This window comes from Syngnathoides biaculeatus, chromosome 20 (genome assembly GCF_019802595.1).
Source record: "Syngnathoides biaculeatus isolate LvHL_M chromosome 20, ASM1980259v1, whole genome shotgun sequence".
Classification (NCBI taxonomy): Eukaryota; Metazoa; Chordata; class Actinopteri; order Syngnathiformes; family Syngnathidae; genus Syngnathoides; species Syngnathoides biaculeatus.
In genome coordinates, this window is record NC_084659.1 from 6,528,823 (window position 1) to 6,546,920 (window position 18,098).

General features: G+C 46.6%; 2 protein-coding genes across 3 annotated transcripts; one reads left to right on the forward strand and one right to left on the reverse strand.

The window, feature by feature from the left end:
- Positions 1-151: 151 nt before the first annotated feature.
- On the forward strand, positions 152-11,073 carry nup37 (nucleoporin 37). Of its 2 annotated transcripts, none has more exons than XM_061806623.1 (10): positions 152-249; positions 876-1,070; positions 1,469-1,590; positions 3,738-3,810; positions 4,475-4,569; positions 8,846-8,936; positions 9,082-9,263; positions 9,335-9,385; positions 9,879-9,972; positions 10,861-11,073. In XM_061806623.1, exons 2-10 carry the CDS (start codon positions 891-893, stop codon positions 10,867-10,869), a joined length of 897 nt encoding a protein of 298 aa, XP_061662607.1. In that variant the 5' UTR covers positions 152-249; positions 876-890; the 3' UTR covers positions 10,870-11,073. The 2 variants fall into 2 exon arrangements, with proteins under 2 accessions (XP_061662607.1, XP_061662606.1); XM_061806622.1 differs by having other exon boundaries at positions 10,890-11,073.
- Positions 11,074-14,568: 3,495 nt separating this feature from the next.
- Positions 14,569-17,877, reverse strand: th2 (tyrosine hydroxylase 2). The gene is made up of 12 exons (XM_061806704.1): positions 17,635-17,877; positions 16,789-16,963; positions 16,624-16,712; positions 16,456-16,523; positions 16,337-16,387; positions 16,115-16,260; positions 15,580-15,715; positions 15,427-15,496; positions 15,299-15,355; positions 15,043-15,138; positions 14,830-14,963; positions 14,569-14,747 (listed from the first exon to the last, which is right to left on the reverse strand). Exons 1-12 carry the CDS (start codon positions 17,866-17,868, stop codon positions 14,582-14,584), a joined length of 1,422 nt encoding a protein of 473 aa, XP_061662688.1. The 5' UTR covers positions 17,869-17,877; the 3' UTR covers positions 14,569-14,581.
- Positions 17,878-18,098: the final 221 nt, after the last annotated feature.

The window sequence follows — 18,098 nt, forward strand, 5'->3', positions numbered from 1 at the left end:
TTCTTCCGTCCAGATGTTGTTGTAACAAAACAATAATACATAAATCATGGAAAATTTATTTAATAATGCATATAAGATAAAGTTAGTGGTACTTGAACGAGATGTTACGGTTTTAATTCATTCGTCACTGAAGTTCTCCCCCCGAGTTATGGTCAACAATGGTACATTCCTAGCTAAACCCGGAAAACTGTTGCCAGCGGAGCTCACGCCGCGCTGCGTTTGACTCAACGGGAGCTCTTTAAAATTAAGGTGAAACAATAACACAATTTATATATATTTTTTTGCTCCGTATTTTACGTCAAATATGAGACGTTTTCAATAAAAGTCACATTGTCGAGTTCTTGGAAAGTTAACACGCAAAAGTGGTTGTGAGGGTCTGAAGGGCTAGTTAGCTTTAGTTTGTGTCGCTGCTCACTCTTTGAAAGTCTTTCTTTTTTTATACTCATAAGGGAATTTTATCGTGTCCAATATTGTTTTATTCTGGCATTATTCTTTTGGGTACAAGAATTGGTAACAAGTAACGATATTTGTCGTTTTAACGCATAATTTGTGTTGTGTTCAATTGGACGTGCTTTAGTACCTAATGATTTGACCTGTGAGTTCATGCAGTCATGTTAAAATGTAAAAGAAATATATATATATATATATATACACAAATGAGAATTTTTTTCAAATTTGATTTTATGAATTTCTCGTGGCCAGCATAGTGGTTTTAGTGGTTACCACATCTGCCTCGTCGGTCTGACGTTCAGGGTTTGCTTGTTGAATATTTTTGTCATTTTTGAAATGCGTTTACAGCACAGTCAGTCTTTCTATCCTGATCCACCCGGCACGTTTTTAAAATAAGCAATACATTTTTTGCGTTTGTATTTCAGTGACTGCGATCGGAGATGAACGTCGCCAGGACGGTCGGCGCCGGGGACGACGCCAGCCGCGGTCCCAGCTACACGGTGCCGTGCGACGACTACGTCCACGTGGTGGAGTTCAGCCCCTTCGCCTCTGGCACGCCCGCCTCACTGTTGGCGTACGACTGCAAGGAGTGCGTGGTGGTGGGCACCTGCCTCTTCCAGGTGGGCCATTGGCACACGACGACGTGGCTCAGTCAGTGTTGCCCAAATAGTGATTTGGTCACTACAAAGTCTACAAACTCTTCTTACGATTAAAAAAAAAAAAAAAAGCAATCAATCAAGTTTTCAACTACAAAAAGCACTGGTTGTTACTTCACGTTCCTTTGATTTACTGTATTGACACACTTATTTAATTTTTCTTTTTAGATATTTACCGATTTAAAAAATTCCGATAGTTTCTTCAAGCTATTCAGAGTGGTGCATTTTATCAACATCAGCAGAGTCAGTTTCACAAATCAAATGTTTTTGTACTCTATGAATGGTAAAAGTATTAAAATATTAGCAGTATTAAAAAAAATGTCACATCCACCATCACCAACTTTTTTTTTTATTCCCTTCAGGAGGAGGACATGAACGTGGAGGGTGTCGAATTCAACCTTCTCCGTGCGTTCCGTCATGATTCGCGAGTGGACGCGCTCGCGTGGAGCCCGGAGTCCCGACTGGACAGGATTCCCACGATCAGGTATCGGGAAGCTTCCTGGCCCGGATTGAGGCGGCTGAAGTCCGATTTGGTTTCGATGATTTGCTTCCGAGGGGTCAGTTTGTCAAGCCTCTGCAGATAAAAACATCTTGCTCTGTGTTTTGTGGAAAATCTGAAAAAACAAAAGGAATATTGATTGTTACATTCACTATAAATTACACATGACATAACCATAAATTCCGTTGATTTGTAACATTTTCAATGAAATCATCTCAGTTTAGGTCACATCAGACCCAACATACGAGCTGATAAGAAAGAAAATCCCGAATTTGCGGTTCATCTTCTTTGACGGAGCATCTTCCAAGTGGTTCTGACACAGCGCCACCGTGTAACTGTGGTGTAATACTGCAATTACAGCCAGGTTCCGATCTAAGGATGTAGTGCCTCCAATTTTTTTTCTGACCCTGGTCGACAATTCAAATGCAATCTTTGCAATCTTTTCCAACCCTAACCCGATAGCGCGATCTGGCTCCCCCGTTACTTGTACGCTCATGTCCGACGTTGCCCGAAATTAGCGCTCGGGGTACTCTTTGAATTCCAGATGGATGCCGTTCACGTGTCCCTTCACGTTACATAAACTCGCATACGAGATGTCAGACGAGGCCGCTGATGTCCAGGATGATTATTCATTCATAATTCCGTCCAGAACAAGCAGCAGCTGTGTTGAAGTAGCCAACGCCGCCTGCCAAGTACCTCCTAACAACGCAATTGTTCGACAGCAGCATTTCCCCCGCCGCTAATTGGCGAGCCGGATCGGAGGGTGCCGGCGTCGTCGTTGCGTAACGGCGAGGCCCCGTGGCGCTCGCGCCGCCGCGGGCCCGAGTCGCGGCCAGCCGTCGTGGCGTGCGCGCGCGTTTTTGCGTCGGCGACTCGATGGTCGGGTTCCATCGCAGCACGTCGGCTGCCAGGAAACCGCTCGGGCGGGGGCCTCGGACGTCGGGTGCGAGACGAGGGTGGGGGGTAGTTGGGGGGCGGGGGGGGGGCATGACTCATTCCTATTTTTGAAGAAGACACAATGAGATCCGATATAACAGATGTATCAACAAGATAATCAAGCTCATTTGTAGTGCACGCTATTTTAATACCTCAAAATGGAGCATTATCTTTTCTTATTATCAGTGGTTTCACAACTATTGATTCTATTAATATTGCAACTAATTTTATAAGGAGAATTTAGCACAATTTTACAAAGGGGAATACGCCATACTTTATTAATCCAGAGGTAAATTCAAGCGTCCTCTATCTTAAACCACAAAATCTATACTGTCAATTATGTACTGTATATATTGGGCAAAAGTGACATAGAAGATAAGAAACAATAAAAATTAAACTTTTTAAAAGAAGAAAAATAAAAGAATACAGTCAAAATCAAGCATCCTGTAATTGTAGTTATATACTGTATACACTATGTGCATGTGTATATGTTATATATAAAGAGAAATTAAAGATAAATTAGAATATCATGTTGCTTCCGTTACAAAAACAACATTTATCATATCAAATGTTTTCTAAAAAAAAACATTCAATCTCCCCAGGGGAAATGCTATTTATTATTTTCCAGTGTTGTATTTCTAAAACAAACCACTCTTTTTTCGAGAAGCAAAAGTTGAGCAAACGTCGAGTCACATCAATGAAACTTTTGTTCTTTTTCAAGCCGGCGGCAGATTTCCCACAACCGGACATCTGCGCGGTTGCAGCGTCCTGCCGCCCTCCGTCTCGCAGCGGCGTTATTTGAGCATGTCTGATTGTTTGACATCCATCACTTTGCTTTGACACCGCTCTCAATAACATCCTAAATGTGCGGCCCGTGCTAATATCGTCTCATCTGATTTGCCACGTGACGTCTTGCCAAGTCCTACACTGCCGCTGTGTGTGTGTCCATGTCAGTGTAATTGTGCGAATAATAACTGGCCGTCTGATTAGAGGCAAGCCGAGAAGGAAATCCTTCTTGTTTCTCTCCCGTGTTTACATTAGCATGTAATTACAATCTCCCGAGCAGCCTCATCCAACCGCCTACCACATACATCCACGCAGAGTCCGCGTTTGGAGTGACGTTGCTGCTTTTCTCTCTCACCCCTTTTGCACGTTTTTGCTTTTGTTTTCACACGCCGGCTTCCGTGCCTTTGCAGATTTTGCACGGCCGCCGCCAACAGGAAACTCCGCCTGTTCACGTCGGACCTTCAGGATCGACACGAGGTCAAGGTACGGCGCTGTCTAACGCAAACGCACAAGTACCGACATAGGTGCGTGGAAGTTCCTTTTCTTTCGCAGACTTAAAACCGGTACGGGTCACGTTTCAAGTAACATTTTGGCATTTGAAATGAATAGAAATGCCGTTATACTGTTCCATCTTCCCAAAAAAACAGACTAAATTTTGTAATGTTTTTTCAGAAGAAATAAAACGCTCATAATGTACTTCATTAAAAAAATAAAAGTGATGGAAAAGTTGAGTAAAGTATACATAATGACACTTTTTGCCCTGTGTTTTGTTTTAACTGCGCTGCTCTTTCTGGGTTTGCGTGTTGAAATTGGGATAAACTTGGAGGCGGTCACACCTCATCAATGGTAGTGTGAGTAATGTCAGAATATCTGCCTACGTTATAATAAGTGTTATTTTAAAGAGGGGGGGGGTTCTTTAGCATTTTCTCATTAGCTTAGCATCACCGGTAGCCTCATTAAAAAAAAAAAGGAAGAACAAGCGCTGAGCGGGTCAAACACACATTTTCCTCGAAATTCACTCAAAACGCAAAAAGTTTGCCATTTATCACAGCAAGAAAAGTCTGAAAATTCCCCTTGAAAGATCAAAACCACGAACGCTTAACGCTGTTTTTCTGGTGTGTTTTTTTTTTTTTTTTTTTTATCTAAGGTGTTGGAGGGCCACAGCAGCTACGTTAACCATTTGGTGTTCGAACCCACCGAAGGGAAACAAATCGCTTCCGTCAGCGACGACCACACTTGCAGGTCCAGCTTTCTTTTCCTTTCTTCTTTTTTGTTTCTTTCCGCTGCCGTCCGTGTGTTCGGGCCCCCGGCTTCTGGTTTGGAGTTCTGTTCTTCTTCTTCTTCTGTTACGGGTTCAGAAAGTCCCGGCCGTGTTTCCACAGTGAAACGTGACGCTAAGCACAACACACTCCGCTGTGACCGTGCGTAAGCGCCGAGCCGTTTTGCGAGCTAATTGCTTAAATATGGAAATCCAATTAGCCGCAGAAGGTTTTTCGCTCGCTCCAGGACCGGGAGTGGGGTGGGGGCATTAACCAAAAAATAAGTGCGCGAGGAGGAGTAGCAAGGGTCACCTCCGGGACACGCCCCCGGAGAGGGCCCCACGACGGCCTTTCTTGGGCTTGTCAGCTGCTTTTTAGCTGCTTGTTTTGCTGCTAATGTTTCCATCCACTCTCGGCCTGAGAGAAAAACCACAAAGCAGCGCAAGACACATGGGGGAAAGCGTCGCGATCCAGCCGCTTTACACTTTGAGTCAAACGAAACCTTTGAATGTGACGCGTCCTAAGATTTGTGACTCATTCTCCCTGGGCAAGTATAAATTTTGCATTAGCTTGGAAGTTGCTTTGTCACTGTTAATGTCTCATGAAGTCGAAAGGCTGTAAACACCAGAAACAATTTGGAGCTGATCCAGGATTCTCTGGAAAGTGCCACCGTCAGGCCTCCAGAAATTTCGCCCCGGGAGACTTGACTCGCAGCGATGCTGCTCACGTTGATGTGGCGCCTTTGGAGGGAGCCGGGGACGCTTCACCGCTGCCAGTCGCGGCCTTCCCCGTATTTTCAAGCCTTTCACGGCATCTCGACTTCTCTCGCAAGACCCAGAGAATAATTTGTTCTGTGACGGTGCCATTTCCCAGAAGAAAGATTAAGACTCTTCATTCGCCGGGGGGGGGGGGGGGGGGGGGGGGGACTTTTCTGTTCTTTCAATTTCAAGGAACCACTCGAACTGTTCAATATAATTAGAACGGAGATTAGCAAAACGGATGACGTGTTTGATGACACTTATCACACACGCCGTCGTTAGCAGAGCAGCGTATGCGACGTGCCAAAATCACCTTCAGCCAAATGAGGAAAAACTCCAAAAATGTGTAAAAATGAAGGAAACACTTGTGAAGAGGCTTATCGTGCTGGTACATCTGCAAATGTTTTTCTACTTTTACAATTTATTATTCTACCGATCTGAGTTACCATTTCTGTTTTATGGTGATGAATTGGTCAGAGGTTTATTATTTACACATTTGTGACAGTCGGGCGTGTTGAAATGTTACCTCAACATTGTCTCCAGCCCGTGAGTAAAAACTTTTACGACGTCGGCCGTTTCTTCGCAAATCTTACTTTTTGAAACGAGACCAGCTTCCCCGGTTCATCATCGGAGTGGCCGTGCAGTTTTGGCAAGCCAAGACTCCCACGTCAAGTCCTCTTCCTCCTGAGACTTTACACTTGCTTGATGCGGGCCAAAGTGCCACCTGGAGAGCAAAAAGGGGAACGACATGGATTTGGGGTCGACTGGGTTCACTGCAAACAGCTGACAGGCACCTGCCGCATGCACGTAGAACTTTGATCTCCTTCCTCCCTCTTTTTAGTCCTTTTTTTTTCATCAAATCACGGTCAAGAGTGCCCCAAAATGTTCCCTTTTCTTGCAGATGTAATAGATGCGTACAGTAGAAATATAATTTTCACGTCTCCTGTTTTCACCACCGGTGGAAGAGGCCGAGGAGGCCAGGTGCGCCGTGATCCCATCCCCGGCCACAGTCGCTGGCGAAAGGGACGTGGAATGTCACCTGTCTAAGTCGGTGTGCGAGTTCTCGAAATTCTGGCTTGCCTCAGCACACGGCTTTGGGCTCTGATACCTTCTGATCCCTGTCCTCCACTCTGGACTCGCCTCTGGTGGCGAGCAAGTGCGGGCATTCAGTTTGTCCACCAGCTCAGTGCCTGCACGTTGGTAGCCAAGAGGCTAGCGCCTCCCTCTGCCTTGAGGTGGTTGAATGTTGCTTGCGCCTATGGACCGAACAGCTCCGTCCACAGTGATGCGGATTCTCTATCGTTCTCTTCTGATGTCAATCTCCGTTGGGTCATGAATGAAAGAACAAGACTGCGGATCCAATTGGCTGAAGTGAGGTTCCCCGCAGGATGTCCAGGCTCTCCCGTAGAGAGAGGGTGAGAAACTCTGGAATCTGGAAGGGGCTCGGACTTGAGCCGTTGCTCCTCCGCACCGAGAGGAGCCAGACAAATGGGAAAGGGCATCTGATTCGGATGCCCCCTGGACACCTCCCTGATGCGGCGTTCCGGGCACGTCCCACCAAGAGGAGGACCTGGGGATGATCCAGGACACAACGAAGACGCTCCATTTCTCGGCTGGCCCTGGAGAGGGGGCGAGTCTGGGCCGTCCGACCTCGGACAAGATGAAGAAAACCGATGGACGGATGGATAATTGTCATCAATGAACGGATTCAAAGGATGATTAACAAGTTCATTTGACTCTCTGGATTTTTGTTCGGCGGTTTTTATCATGATTCATGAGCAGTAGCTAAATGCCTGGCTGTGAGATTATCCATCCATCCATTTTCTTCACCGCTTATTCTCACGAGGGTCGCGGGGAGTGCCGGAGCCTATCCCAGTTGTCAACGGGCAGGAGGCGGGGTACACCCTGAACTGGTTGCCAGCCAGTCGCAGGGCACATGGAGACAAACACCCACACTCACAAAAATTTTCAAGTGTCCAATTAATGTTGCATGTTTTTGGAATGTGGGGGAAACCGCGTTGCCCGGAGAACATGCAAACGCCACACAGGGTGGTTTGGGTTTGAACCGTAAGTCCAACGCTTTGGTAGCTGATCAGCCGTGCTGGCCTGTGAGATTAAAAATGGAATAATATTTCGGTATAACCAGTTCAGGGTTCACAATTGATTCGACTGATTATGCCATTGATACGTCATCCAACTGGATTCAACTAGATTTCCATTTTGAACAGGTAGCATGTGAGTTATTTAATGTATGTTTTCAAGCCCATTTTGCATGCACGTCCACCTGTTCAGAGATTCACTCCTTTTTGCACAACTCTACGTAGTATAATAGATTTGCACGTTTTCTCGATCCAAGCTCAGATGTCTTACGGTGCGATGTAGCATTCAGCAGCTCAGTAGTGTCATGTTGTTTGAATTTTCAATTGTTTTTTTTTTTAAAGGCTGTTTGTGTTTGTTCGCGGATCCCCGTTTGAAGGGTAGCGCGGTGGACCGCACTTTGGCGCCGGTCGAGTAGCGTGCAGTGGAACTTCGACTTGGCCGGCGGTCTGCGAAAATAAGGCCAAGTCATTGTTTTGCTTCTGTGGTAGTGTGTGTGTGTGTGTGTGTATGGGGTCGGGGGGCTGCGAATATTCTTCCTGGGGGGAAAAAGTGTAGTGTTAAGTGAGCGGCCTCGGCGTGAAATGGGGCATATCCGCATCGGGGCCGAGTCGTGGGAGGTACCGTGCGAGGTGACCTCATCCGTCAGTTCCCGTCTTTGCGAGTTCTCTTCGACAGCCCCCCCCCCCCCGCCCCTTTGTCCTCTTCTCCACCTTTTCCCATACCGAGGTGGTTAACCAGAGATCCACATCTCTCGAAACCGCTCTGCTCCCGTCCAAGTCCTTCATGATGTCCATTTGCGCGTTTTCTCTGCGTGCGTGTGTTTCTTCGCTGCTTAAGCTATCACGAAAAACCTCCCTGACTGCTTTCCCCAACTGATTGTCATTTTCCAACAGTAAAAGTAACGTGTTCTGGAGGAAAGCCATCGAGTCCACAACGGGGGCTGCGTATCCAAATGGCAGCGGCGCTTCCAAGCGACGTCAGCGATGTCAAATGAAAGTGGCCGTGTCCAGAACACAACATTTTGCCGCACTTTTTCAACCGTTACAAGCGTGGATGTCCAGACTTCTTTTTTTTTTTTTTTTTTTTCGCCCCAAGAGGGTCACATTCAGAAAACAGAACAGGGGGGTGCACTTCACCTTGTTTTTCTGATTTATGATTATATTTACAAAAAAAAAATGTATTTCTCAGTTTAATAACATCTGTGTGCAATCTTTCAAATGTGACCTTTTCTCCTAACCTTCTGATGCAGGCTGCTTTTGTTATTATTATTGTTTTTTTTTTTTTTTTTTTTTTTAATTAGAACATACAATAAGGTGAGAAAAAAACGGAGAAGCGAGGCGATGCATATTTACGGACTTGTCTTCACGGATTTCCCGTGTGTTCTTTTGTCAATCCTTCCAGGGTTTGGGACTTGGACGGGAACGAGACGGCCATTTTCCGACTGCAGTCGCCGGGCATCAGCGTCTGCTGGCACCCAGAAGAAGTCTTCAAGGTAGACGCCGTTCATCTTTTTATGGGATTCAACCCCCCACGGGGTAACCGACGGGTGGCGGTGTACGAATTGACCCGGGAACGACGCTGACATCACTCAAGGCGTATCGAAGAAACGGTTTTGCGGCGTGTTTTGTGGTCCTCAGCTGATGGTGGCGGAGAAGAAGGGCACCGTCCGCTTCTACGACCTGGTGAGCCAGCAGGCCATCCTGTCGCTGGACTGCGGCCAGTCGCCGCTCAGCGCCGCCGACTGGTGCTTGGCCAACACCATCAAAGTGGGCGCGGTGGCGGGCAGCGACTGGATCATCTGGGACATCACCCGCTCCAGGTAGCGTCCGAGCTCGACTGCGTCACGGAAAACCGGTCAGACGTTTTGTTTGCTTCCTTGTTTGTCTGCAGCTACCCGCAGGAAAAAAGGCCGGCGCACCGAGATAAAGCGCAGCAATTCAAGTAAGAAAAATGTAACGAGGAGTTCTTTCTACCTGCATGCTCTGCCTGCTTGTCCCCGAACCAGCAATTCCCCGTCTCGGCTCCATTAGCACGCGAGAGCAGCACAAAAGCTGTCACATAAATAACCTGATAAATACCTTTCCTATGGGGTTCAGCTATTATGATGTTTGCTCAGCTGGTTATTTTCACTTCAGCATGTTTTTAAAGACTGGACAGAGAGTCGTAATCTCTTGTTTATGTGCTGGATTTAGTGAGGATAAGTAAAGAGGAAAAAAAAACCCCAACAATAATCAGGTGCAATGGCTTGAAAATGTGGCCCAAAATTATTTTGTATTTTGGAGCCATTTCACACCAATGGTTGTGGACGTAAGTGCTTTCGACGTGTGAATTGGATGTAAATATGCTGTTTTGCTCACAGGTTGAATGTAACTTTTTTTTTTTTTTTGAATGTGAGATGAATTTCATAAAGAATCGTGTTGGTTTCCCTTCTCAGGTGGTCTCGAGCCCAAGAAAACCTTTTCGCCACCACAGGATGTCCCGGAAAGATCAACAGTCAGCTGCTCATCCACCATCTTGGTCATCCGCAGGTTGGTAATCGATCACTCACTAAGCTTAATTTACTGAATCCAGATCCAGACTGGAGATAAACAGGATACACAACACAGTACAAAGCAAGAAGATGCAAATAGAGTTGTACCTTGACTGAGGAATTGTTTGTTGCTTTGCGATACTTTGATGCCCTCACTTGCTGATGATTTTTCGGGTGTTTATTGAAATATTTTAACTTGTCAAACAAAATACAAAATGAGAACACTCACACAGAGCTGCTACAGCAACTTGCGCCCCCGACGCTCACAACGAGTAGGCTACAGCAATTACACTTCATACAAGCTCTTTATTACCATTTTCTTTCTTTTTTTTTTTTTTTAAATTCAATTTAATAGTAGGTTTTATACAATACAGCACTATTTTTTTTTTTTTTTTTTGTCAAAGATGCCAAAAATATTTTTGGGGGCGCGATTTCATTGACTGTATTTAACCCATTTATGGGCAGGGTGGCAATTTTTTTTGCCTTATTGAGATAAAAGTCTCCACAATCAAGGAAAATAACATCTTTTTCGTTTATGGTTAAGTTATGTGATAACTTGAGGCAGCCATGTTGGGTCAGGAAGGAAAGGGAAATAACTCCGTTTTAACTTTGACCGATGAGTTATCCTCTACTGATGCCAAATTATGGCTTCAGGTTAAAACTTCAATATATATGAATTAATGATATAAATATAAACTTCTATATTTTGATATACTGAAGGATCTAATGCATGAAAATCAAGACGTCCCAAAAATGGGACGCTGCCCACAAATGGGTTCATGGCACCAGGTCATTTGCATCCATGGTTTGATTCATACCATGAATACATTTTCCAATGTTGTGTGGAGGTTTCTCGCGTGACTTTTAATTTTTCAAACCATCTCAGCACCAATGACGTGATTCCTTTTGATCCAGCCGGTGACGGTGGGCTCGGTGACGGTGGGTTCGGCCCTGAGCTGGCACCGCACGCTCCCGCTGTGCGTGATCGGTGGCGACCGCAAACTTTGCTTCTGGATGACCGAGATGTAGCGTGCGTCACGTGTTCTCGCGTCCACTGCTGTTCTTGTAATGGATTCAATAAAATATTTTTCTGAGTAGATGCGGTGTGTGCGTGGAAATCTGTGGACATATATTCCCTTTTTTTTTTTTTTTTTTTCCCCCTGCACTCTATTTCCTGACTCTCGTGTCAGCCTCACCTCATCTGTCTTTCCTGAGAGCACTGATGTGGCAACTTCTCTGCCAAGGCTTTTCACACTCCACATGAGTGAGACTTTATTGCTCAGGCACATTGTGTACCCCCCCAACCCCAACCCCAACCCCAACCCCGAGTGAGCAGCCCCGATGAAACTCTTAGTATATTTGCTGCACTTTTCCAGCCCTCGGTGTCGTAACTCATCGCGATATACCGTTAGCTCTCAGCCAGTCAGGTGCTTGGCATAGTATCCTGCCGAGGCGCGGTGTGGTTATCTGGGCGCTCGCATATAACTCAACCCACACAATTTTGGCCTGTTATGTCATGCCAGTGGAGCCGCAGTTCAAAGCCCAAGCGTCGGTGCCAACGCCGGTCCGTCTGTCCGTCCGTCCATCGCCGCTTTTCCAGCATTCCCCGCCCCGTGACACATCCCGAAACTGAGAAATATGCCGCATATTTGCCTGATCTCTTCCACGCACTGTTGAGCGTGGAACCGCCGCAGAGAAGCTAAATCATACACTAAGCGGGGGAGGGGCATCATTTAGAAAGCGGAGAAATTCATTGTTTTAACCTGGTGCCCCTGCAAAATAGATGTTACTTTGTAAAAAAAAAAAAAAAAAACAAAAAAAAAAAACCTAAAACATGAGGGGTTTTCAGTGAACTGACACATGGAGGAGTAATCTGCCCTGTGCCAAAAAGACAGAAACCTGAGGTCTCAATTCGGGGAAATTACTGTCTACCTTGTGATGCCGTTCCTTTTGCACTTAAGACTAAACCTTTAGATTTGGGATGTTTGTAAAAATATTGAAACAATTTTTCCAGGGTATGAAGTTCATTTAATTTCTTAGCAAATTGGTTAAAGCTGTGGGTGCATTTTGCAAATGAAAGATTTGAAGTGTTTTTTGAGTTGAGATCAGTGATTCTTTACTAATGTTTGTCTAAAGTACTGCCTGGAAAAAGGATTAAACCATCTTATTGGTACGACAAACACTGTGCACGTCTTCCATCCTGATTTGTTAGCATGACTGCTGGAGCTTTGACCGGATATTGATTCTAACATTTGTGGTGTCTTTGGGTTCAAATCGAGGATTTTTTTTAATTTTTTATTGTTCTTGGGTATCAACTAACAAAAACAAGCAAACAAAGCTCCTGCTTACTCAATCCATTTGTTAACGACGCCTAGCGGTATGAACGGATAATCAACAAGATGTTTGGGATGGCTCAAGTGTACCGACGTTGACCAGAATTGATCCTAAAGCTGAGCCAAGTTTGAAGTTAGAGGGCACGATCATGGTTTGCTGCACCAATCCCCGTAAGGGACCACGAGCACTTGAGTCCAACTACGTCCAGGCACCGTGTGGTTCATGGCCTCCCTCAGAGTCATCTTACTGATCCTCCAACAGCGACGCAAGGCCTTCAAAGACCTTTCGCTCTTTAAAAACCAGTACATCAACCTTGTATTTTTCTTGGCCGGGGTGTGTCAAACCTCCGCCCGCATAACAGCATAACATGCTACCGCTCTCCATGTTGGTCCTTTTTCGGTTGAACAAGTCCAGTACGGCCGCCTCTCTGGTATTTCTCGTGCTTTTGGGGGCCAAGCGGCGGCGGACCGGCAGCTGCACACAAGCCAGAGAGCCATAATGGTCTGTGCGCACTCTAAATGTTTTCCAAGCGCTATCAAGCCTGCCTGTGCGCACTGAGCTATTTTCCCGCCCTGAAATTTGAGTCCCGAGTCTTGAAGGCTTTCCAGGTCTGCCGCAAGGACGCCATCTGAAGGCCGAGGAGAAGAACGACGACAACGGAAGTAAGTTGCGACCTTGTTCTTCCAACCTCGCATTGATCCTTAAAAATCGGACTGCTCTGCTAATTGCCACGGTTATTTTTTCCCCGTCTTAAAACTTTAAGCTCAACGAGAGCCACGGAGCTAATGAGCAACATCATATGGAAGCGGGGAGATTAAAGCGCTTTGAGTTGGGCGTTTGGTCTAATCTGACGTCCTGTTGGCTGTGAGCGTTTTCCCACGATGATGTAAGACTGTGTCAAAAAAAGTAAAGTTTGGGGAAACCAGATTCAAGTGTTCTTTTTACTGTAGTTGTTCGCCCTTCCGAGTTCCTCCAACTGGTTTATCCGGACTCCAAACCTCCGTAAACGTGATAGATTAATGTATGACCTTGCGGGAGACGCAGCCGCAGTCCAAGACTATTAGAAATGGATAATACCCAAGTCTTTATATCCACGCACTTGCATTTATTACCCTTCTTGTTTGTCCTTGTCTCATTTTTTATGTTGCCAGTCAGGGTCTTCACAGCGAGCGCCTGTCCTTTTGGTGAACTTATGCGAAGAGGATTTGTATGGAGCCTCCAAGGGTTTAGAATGGAATCATGAGCTCCGCACACGTTTTGCGGGACTCTGTGAACCCGATGACCCGCGTTGCCGCTCCAAAGGAGACAACCACGGTAAGATCGACTCGGGATGTCCTCGCAAACGCTGCAGCTCAGAGTCGGGATGATACACTGTGCTGGGATTTGTGGCCAGCCACGCCGAGAGAAGGAATCTCGACGGACCTCCTCATTGTTTCCACGGTAACCTGCTGTTATTTGGCCCTCGGGCGGGCTGTATCCCGCCTGAGGTTTCTCTGGGATTTGTGGCTTTAAATGCGTCGGATGCAAGGAGTGAGCAAGAGTTTGATGTCTGGTTTGCCTCAGCTCACCGCTCCCTATCACTATTTTCTTCTTCCAAAGCTTTCTGCAGAGGCCAGAGCTGGGTTTAATTTGTTGTCTGGATTATCGGAAGAAAGGGAGCAAAGCGGACAATCTGAGGCCTTGACTGTTGATAAGGGAGATGATGAGTTATTGATAGCGTAGCTGTAAGGTCGCCTGTGCGGAATACGAGCCTGGAGTTTGGTCCAAACCTCAAAGGGTTGCCCGTCTCCAGTGTCATGGAGGAAATGAAAGGATGACGACGACGTGGCGGCGGCTCCCTGCATCCGTGAGGACGACGCCCGGTCGACTGTGAGGTCCCGCTGACCTGGCCCTGTCGACTAGCTCGGCCTCACTGTTGGCTCCGACTTTGACCAGCGGAGGCAACTTGATACTTAAATCATTCACAATAAGATCATTCTCCCTGTTTAACAACACACGCAGATCAATGCCTTCCAAGAATTTCCAACATGGAAACTGTCGGTTTGGAAACGTACGGCCGCTGAGCAAGTGCTGCTTGTGTAGTGGTTTGGTCCTGCTGGCCTTTTCCCTTATCATGTAATGTAAAGTAGCTGCAGCCGTGCAAAATAAACGTTTATTTCTTTCACAACAGAACAAGAACTAGAGACAGCAATTTGAGAAAATTCAACTGGAAATTTGTATTCTTATTTTGAATGGATGTAACTTGGCTTCAGTCTTTTGGTCCGGTCGTGTTCTCAGGGGGAGCTGAGCTTCTCCAACGCGCCTTGCAGCATCTTCAGGTCTTCTCGGGTCTTACACAGAGCCATTTGGATCTTACTGGGCTGATCCATAACTTCAACACTGGAGGTGATGGGCTCATAGAGCACCGCGAACGGTCTCTTAATTGTTGTCGAGTACTTTCTGTGTACGGAAACATAAAAAAAATTAGATATGTTTTGCAGTAGCAGTCTGACCTATCAAATAGGTGAAAAAAAAAACAAACCTCAATTTAATCTTGGCGTCTTCAAAACTTTCCGAGACAAAGTAAACTGGCTGGTAGCTTTGGTCCTGGTATGGCTGCACGGCGGTCTCCTCCGGGTTGAAAGGCTTGTACTCTGGCTCGTTTGACAGGGCGTACTGGGAGATGTGTCGGACGGCGTCAAGGCGGATAGAACGGGATGATGTCGGCCATGTTCCCAACACGGTGTACACTTACCACAAGTTCTCCGTAGGACGAGAGAAGTCCTGCGCCGTAGGCTTTTATTGCTCCATTTTGTTTGCAGAGACCAAACTCCACAGTGAACCAATATAGCTAAAAAGGAAAAGAGGCAAAGTGGATGCAGCTATTAGCTCTGTCCACCTGATGCTGTTCAGGTGGCTAAGTATCACATTCCAATCGATATTGCCTCCCGGTATGTTTCAGTCCTGAGAATTTCACCTTTCAAAAAATCCCATTCAACAATATGTCTTACCGTGGATAATTTCTCAATGTCTTCTTGTGATGCGCCAAGCGAGGCCAGTCCAATCTCCTGTAGGTAACCGCGCTAATCAGTTAAGGTTTTCCCAGGCAAAACACCAAAGAACACCATCTGCAACATACCTGGGAAAACTGGGCGAACTCTTTGTCTGCTAGCATGGGGATGTGACCGAGCAGCTCATGGCAGCAGTCCCTGCGGAAGGAGGTCAGAGATCCATCAAAGAAGTAAATTCATGGACAAGTCCAGCGGGACTCGACAGATCCGGCGAGACTTACGGCTCAGGGGAGTGCATGGGCGCCGACGCGTGGCGGATGTACTGTGTGCACTGAAAGACTCGGAATGCCAAACTGGCAAGGAAGTCCCTGGCAGAGAGCAGGCCTGCGACTGGACGCAGCTGGAAGCCCGTTTTTTCTGGGGAGAACAACAAAAGAAATCGATGACCATCTGGAAGATCTCCTGGAGCGTCACTCAACTTCAACTACTTGACACCGAAAGAAGTTTGTGCCCGACATTTGAGTGGTTTCATCTATAACCCCGGAAGCCGGCTGAATTTATACTTGTTCTGAAGAGTAACTGTGGACATCTACACGAAGTGACCAGTGATGGCAATTTGAAGACATCGCGATTTTTGAGTATGTCCATGCATCTACAGTTCTTGCTTTGCGCAATAGAAAGGGGGAAAAGGTCTCCACGAGGGCTTTGTTTCGTCAATGGAAAGATCCGCTCCAACGTATGTACCCTTCCACCCACTGCGAATCCTTTTGTCTCCCTCCAGTGTCGTAAGTGGGTGCGATCGTTCTGCCCCGTCACCTTTGAGGAAGCTGGAGATGTCTCTGAGCTGAGGGATGCGCTCCTCGCCGTAGCCGCACTCACGCTCCAGTTGCTGCAGACCGTCCAGGAACTGTCGGCAGGCCAGACTGGGGTAGATGTTCCGCAGCTTCTTGTACACCTCCCTCCTTTTTGAATGGACAGTTTGCTTAGCTCGCGTCTCATCACTTCTCCGCAGTGATCACCGTGAAACTGTTCTCTCACCACGTGGCTGTTTCTTCAGCGGTGTACTCCACTTCGGGCAGTGGGTCACCCCTACAACAACAACCCAAAAAAATCACCACCTGAGTGACATTTGGGAGTGTCTCTCTTTTAAAACTTACTGTTTGTATCTGTAGGACAGCTCGGAAATGAAAGCGCGTCGCTTCCTGTATTCTGCATCTGCGTAGCCCTGCGGCACATGTCGCACTTTGTTTGTTCACAGGTTCACTTTTCAAGAGCACAGCTGACGACATTTTTTTTTTTTTTTTTTTTTTTTTTAATATGCTCACCGGATGATCCTTGGCCATGTCCGGATCGAATTTGGTTATCAACAACGTGCATCTGTCCAGGTCCTTAATATGTCGCGGGAACCAGGGGACTGTCACGCAGACCAAAAGAAGCAATTCAAGACAGGAACAACCGCCCCCACACCTTCACACTAATGCGAAACGCACCTTTTTCCTCCGGGATTGACCTGACGTTATCTACCACTCTCTTCAACGAGTTGACAAAGACGTCCAGGTCGGATCTGTTCACCTCACATTTCACAAAGAACTCTAAGTCGGATGTGCTGTTCTTTGACCTCCTTCCTGGCCGGCTCTCGACGTGGAGGAGTTTGGCGTTGATTGTCTGTAAATGGGACAAACGCACATTGCTGAAACCTGTGCACTCATCCCGAATATTGCCGTGGTCCCAGAATTCAGTCAGTCACCTATTGAGAACCTATCCACAGCTTTGTACTGAAAATCCCATCAGGAGTTTTTGTGCACTTTATGATCCACCCCTACGAGGCCACAAGATGACACTTAAGCCTCGTCTAAGTCGGAACATTGCGCAGTAATCGAGCCAAGGAAGTATTTTGAAGGAAGACCGTCTTGGGTGGTTTTCAATGACCCAAATTTGTCACGGCTTGTTTGTGGAAGTTAGGAGAGTTGAGGTGTCTCTGAATGAGCACTTGGGGTGTATTGTTTTTCAAAATTAAATCTGTAGTAGGCCATCAGTTTTTAAGGGTAATGTAACAAGATAAGTTTAGAATATTGAAGATGGTTTGGTATCATGGCTTGTTATATATATATATATTTACACTTTTAGCTATGTTTTAATGACAGTAGTGTGAATTACTCACGGTAGGGATTGGTCCCCACAGTGCCGTAACACACAAAACCGCTTGCTTAAACGTTGCTCGTTTGACCGTATCATGTAGCTAAATAAGGTTAGAAATAGTTTACCGGCTAAATGCGCACAGTCATCATTATTTTGTTAGGCAAGGCGGAATTATTGGCGTCCTCCTCCCGGGTTACCTCAAATATTTTTCCCGTCTTAAAGAAGCCCGCGTTCTTGTCGTTGCCGAGGTTGAACAGTACGTTGAGGGTCACCCGGCCCTCCTTGTCCTCAAAAACTTGCGCGTCCAGGCCCCGGGAGGTCCCCGCCAAACCTCCTCCTCCAATGTTGCGCTCCCGCCGGGCATCCTCAATCAAACTCTGCCCCCGGCTGCCGAAGGGTGTCGCCTGCCCCGCGTTGCTGTCCGTCTTCATGGTCGGAAGATGTGCTGCGAGTGTGAGTCCCAGCCGCTTAAATAGCATCTGAGGGATAAATGCAGATGAGCGTGTGCCCTTTTTGGGCGCCTTTTGCGTCACTGAGCCCAAACCAAGTCATTGAGCAGCCCCTTGTTATGTGGCGTCACCGCGTGATAGCCGTTCAACCGAAACGGGTCTTCTTTACAGGTTGCATAAAAAAAAATTATGTATTTTTAGCCTCGTTTGTT

Coding starts and splice junctions, on each gene's coding strand:
- nup37 (XM_061806622.1), top strand. CDS start 891: ATGAACGTCGCCAGGACGGTCGGCGCCGGGGACGACGCCAGCCGCGGT. Junction 1,071..1,468: donor TGGGCACCTGCCTCTTCCAG/GTGGGCCATTGG, acceptor TATTCCCTTCAG/GAGGAGGACATGAACGTGGA. Junction 9,973..10,889: donor ACCATCTTGGTCATCCGCAG/GTTGGTAATCGA, acceptor CTTTTGATCCAG/CCGGTGACGGTGGGCTCGGT.
- th2 (XM_061806704.1), bottom strand. CDS start 17,868: ATGAAGACGGACAGCAACGCGGGGCAGGCGACACCCTTCGGCAGCCGG. Junction 16,388..16,455: donor CTGTCCTACAGATACAAACA/GTAAGTTTTAAA, acceptor TTGTTGTTGTAG/GGGTGACCCACTGCCCGAAG. Junction 15,497..15,579: donor CCCATGCACTCCCCTGAGCC/GTAAGTCTCGCC, acceptor CTCCTTCCGCAG/GGACTGCTGCCATGAGCTGC.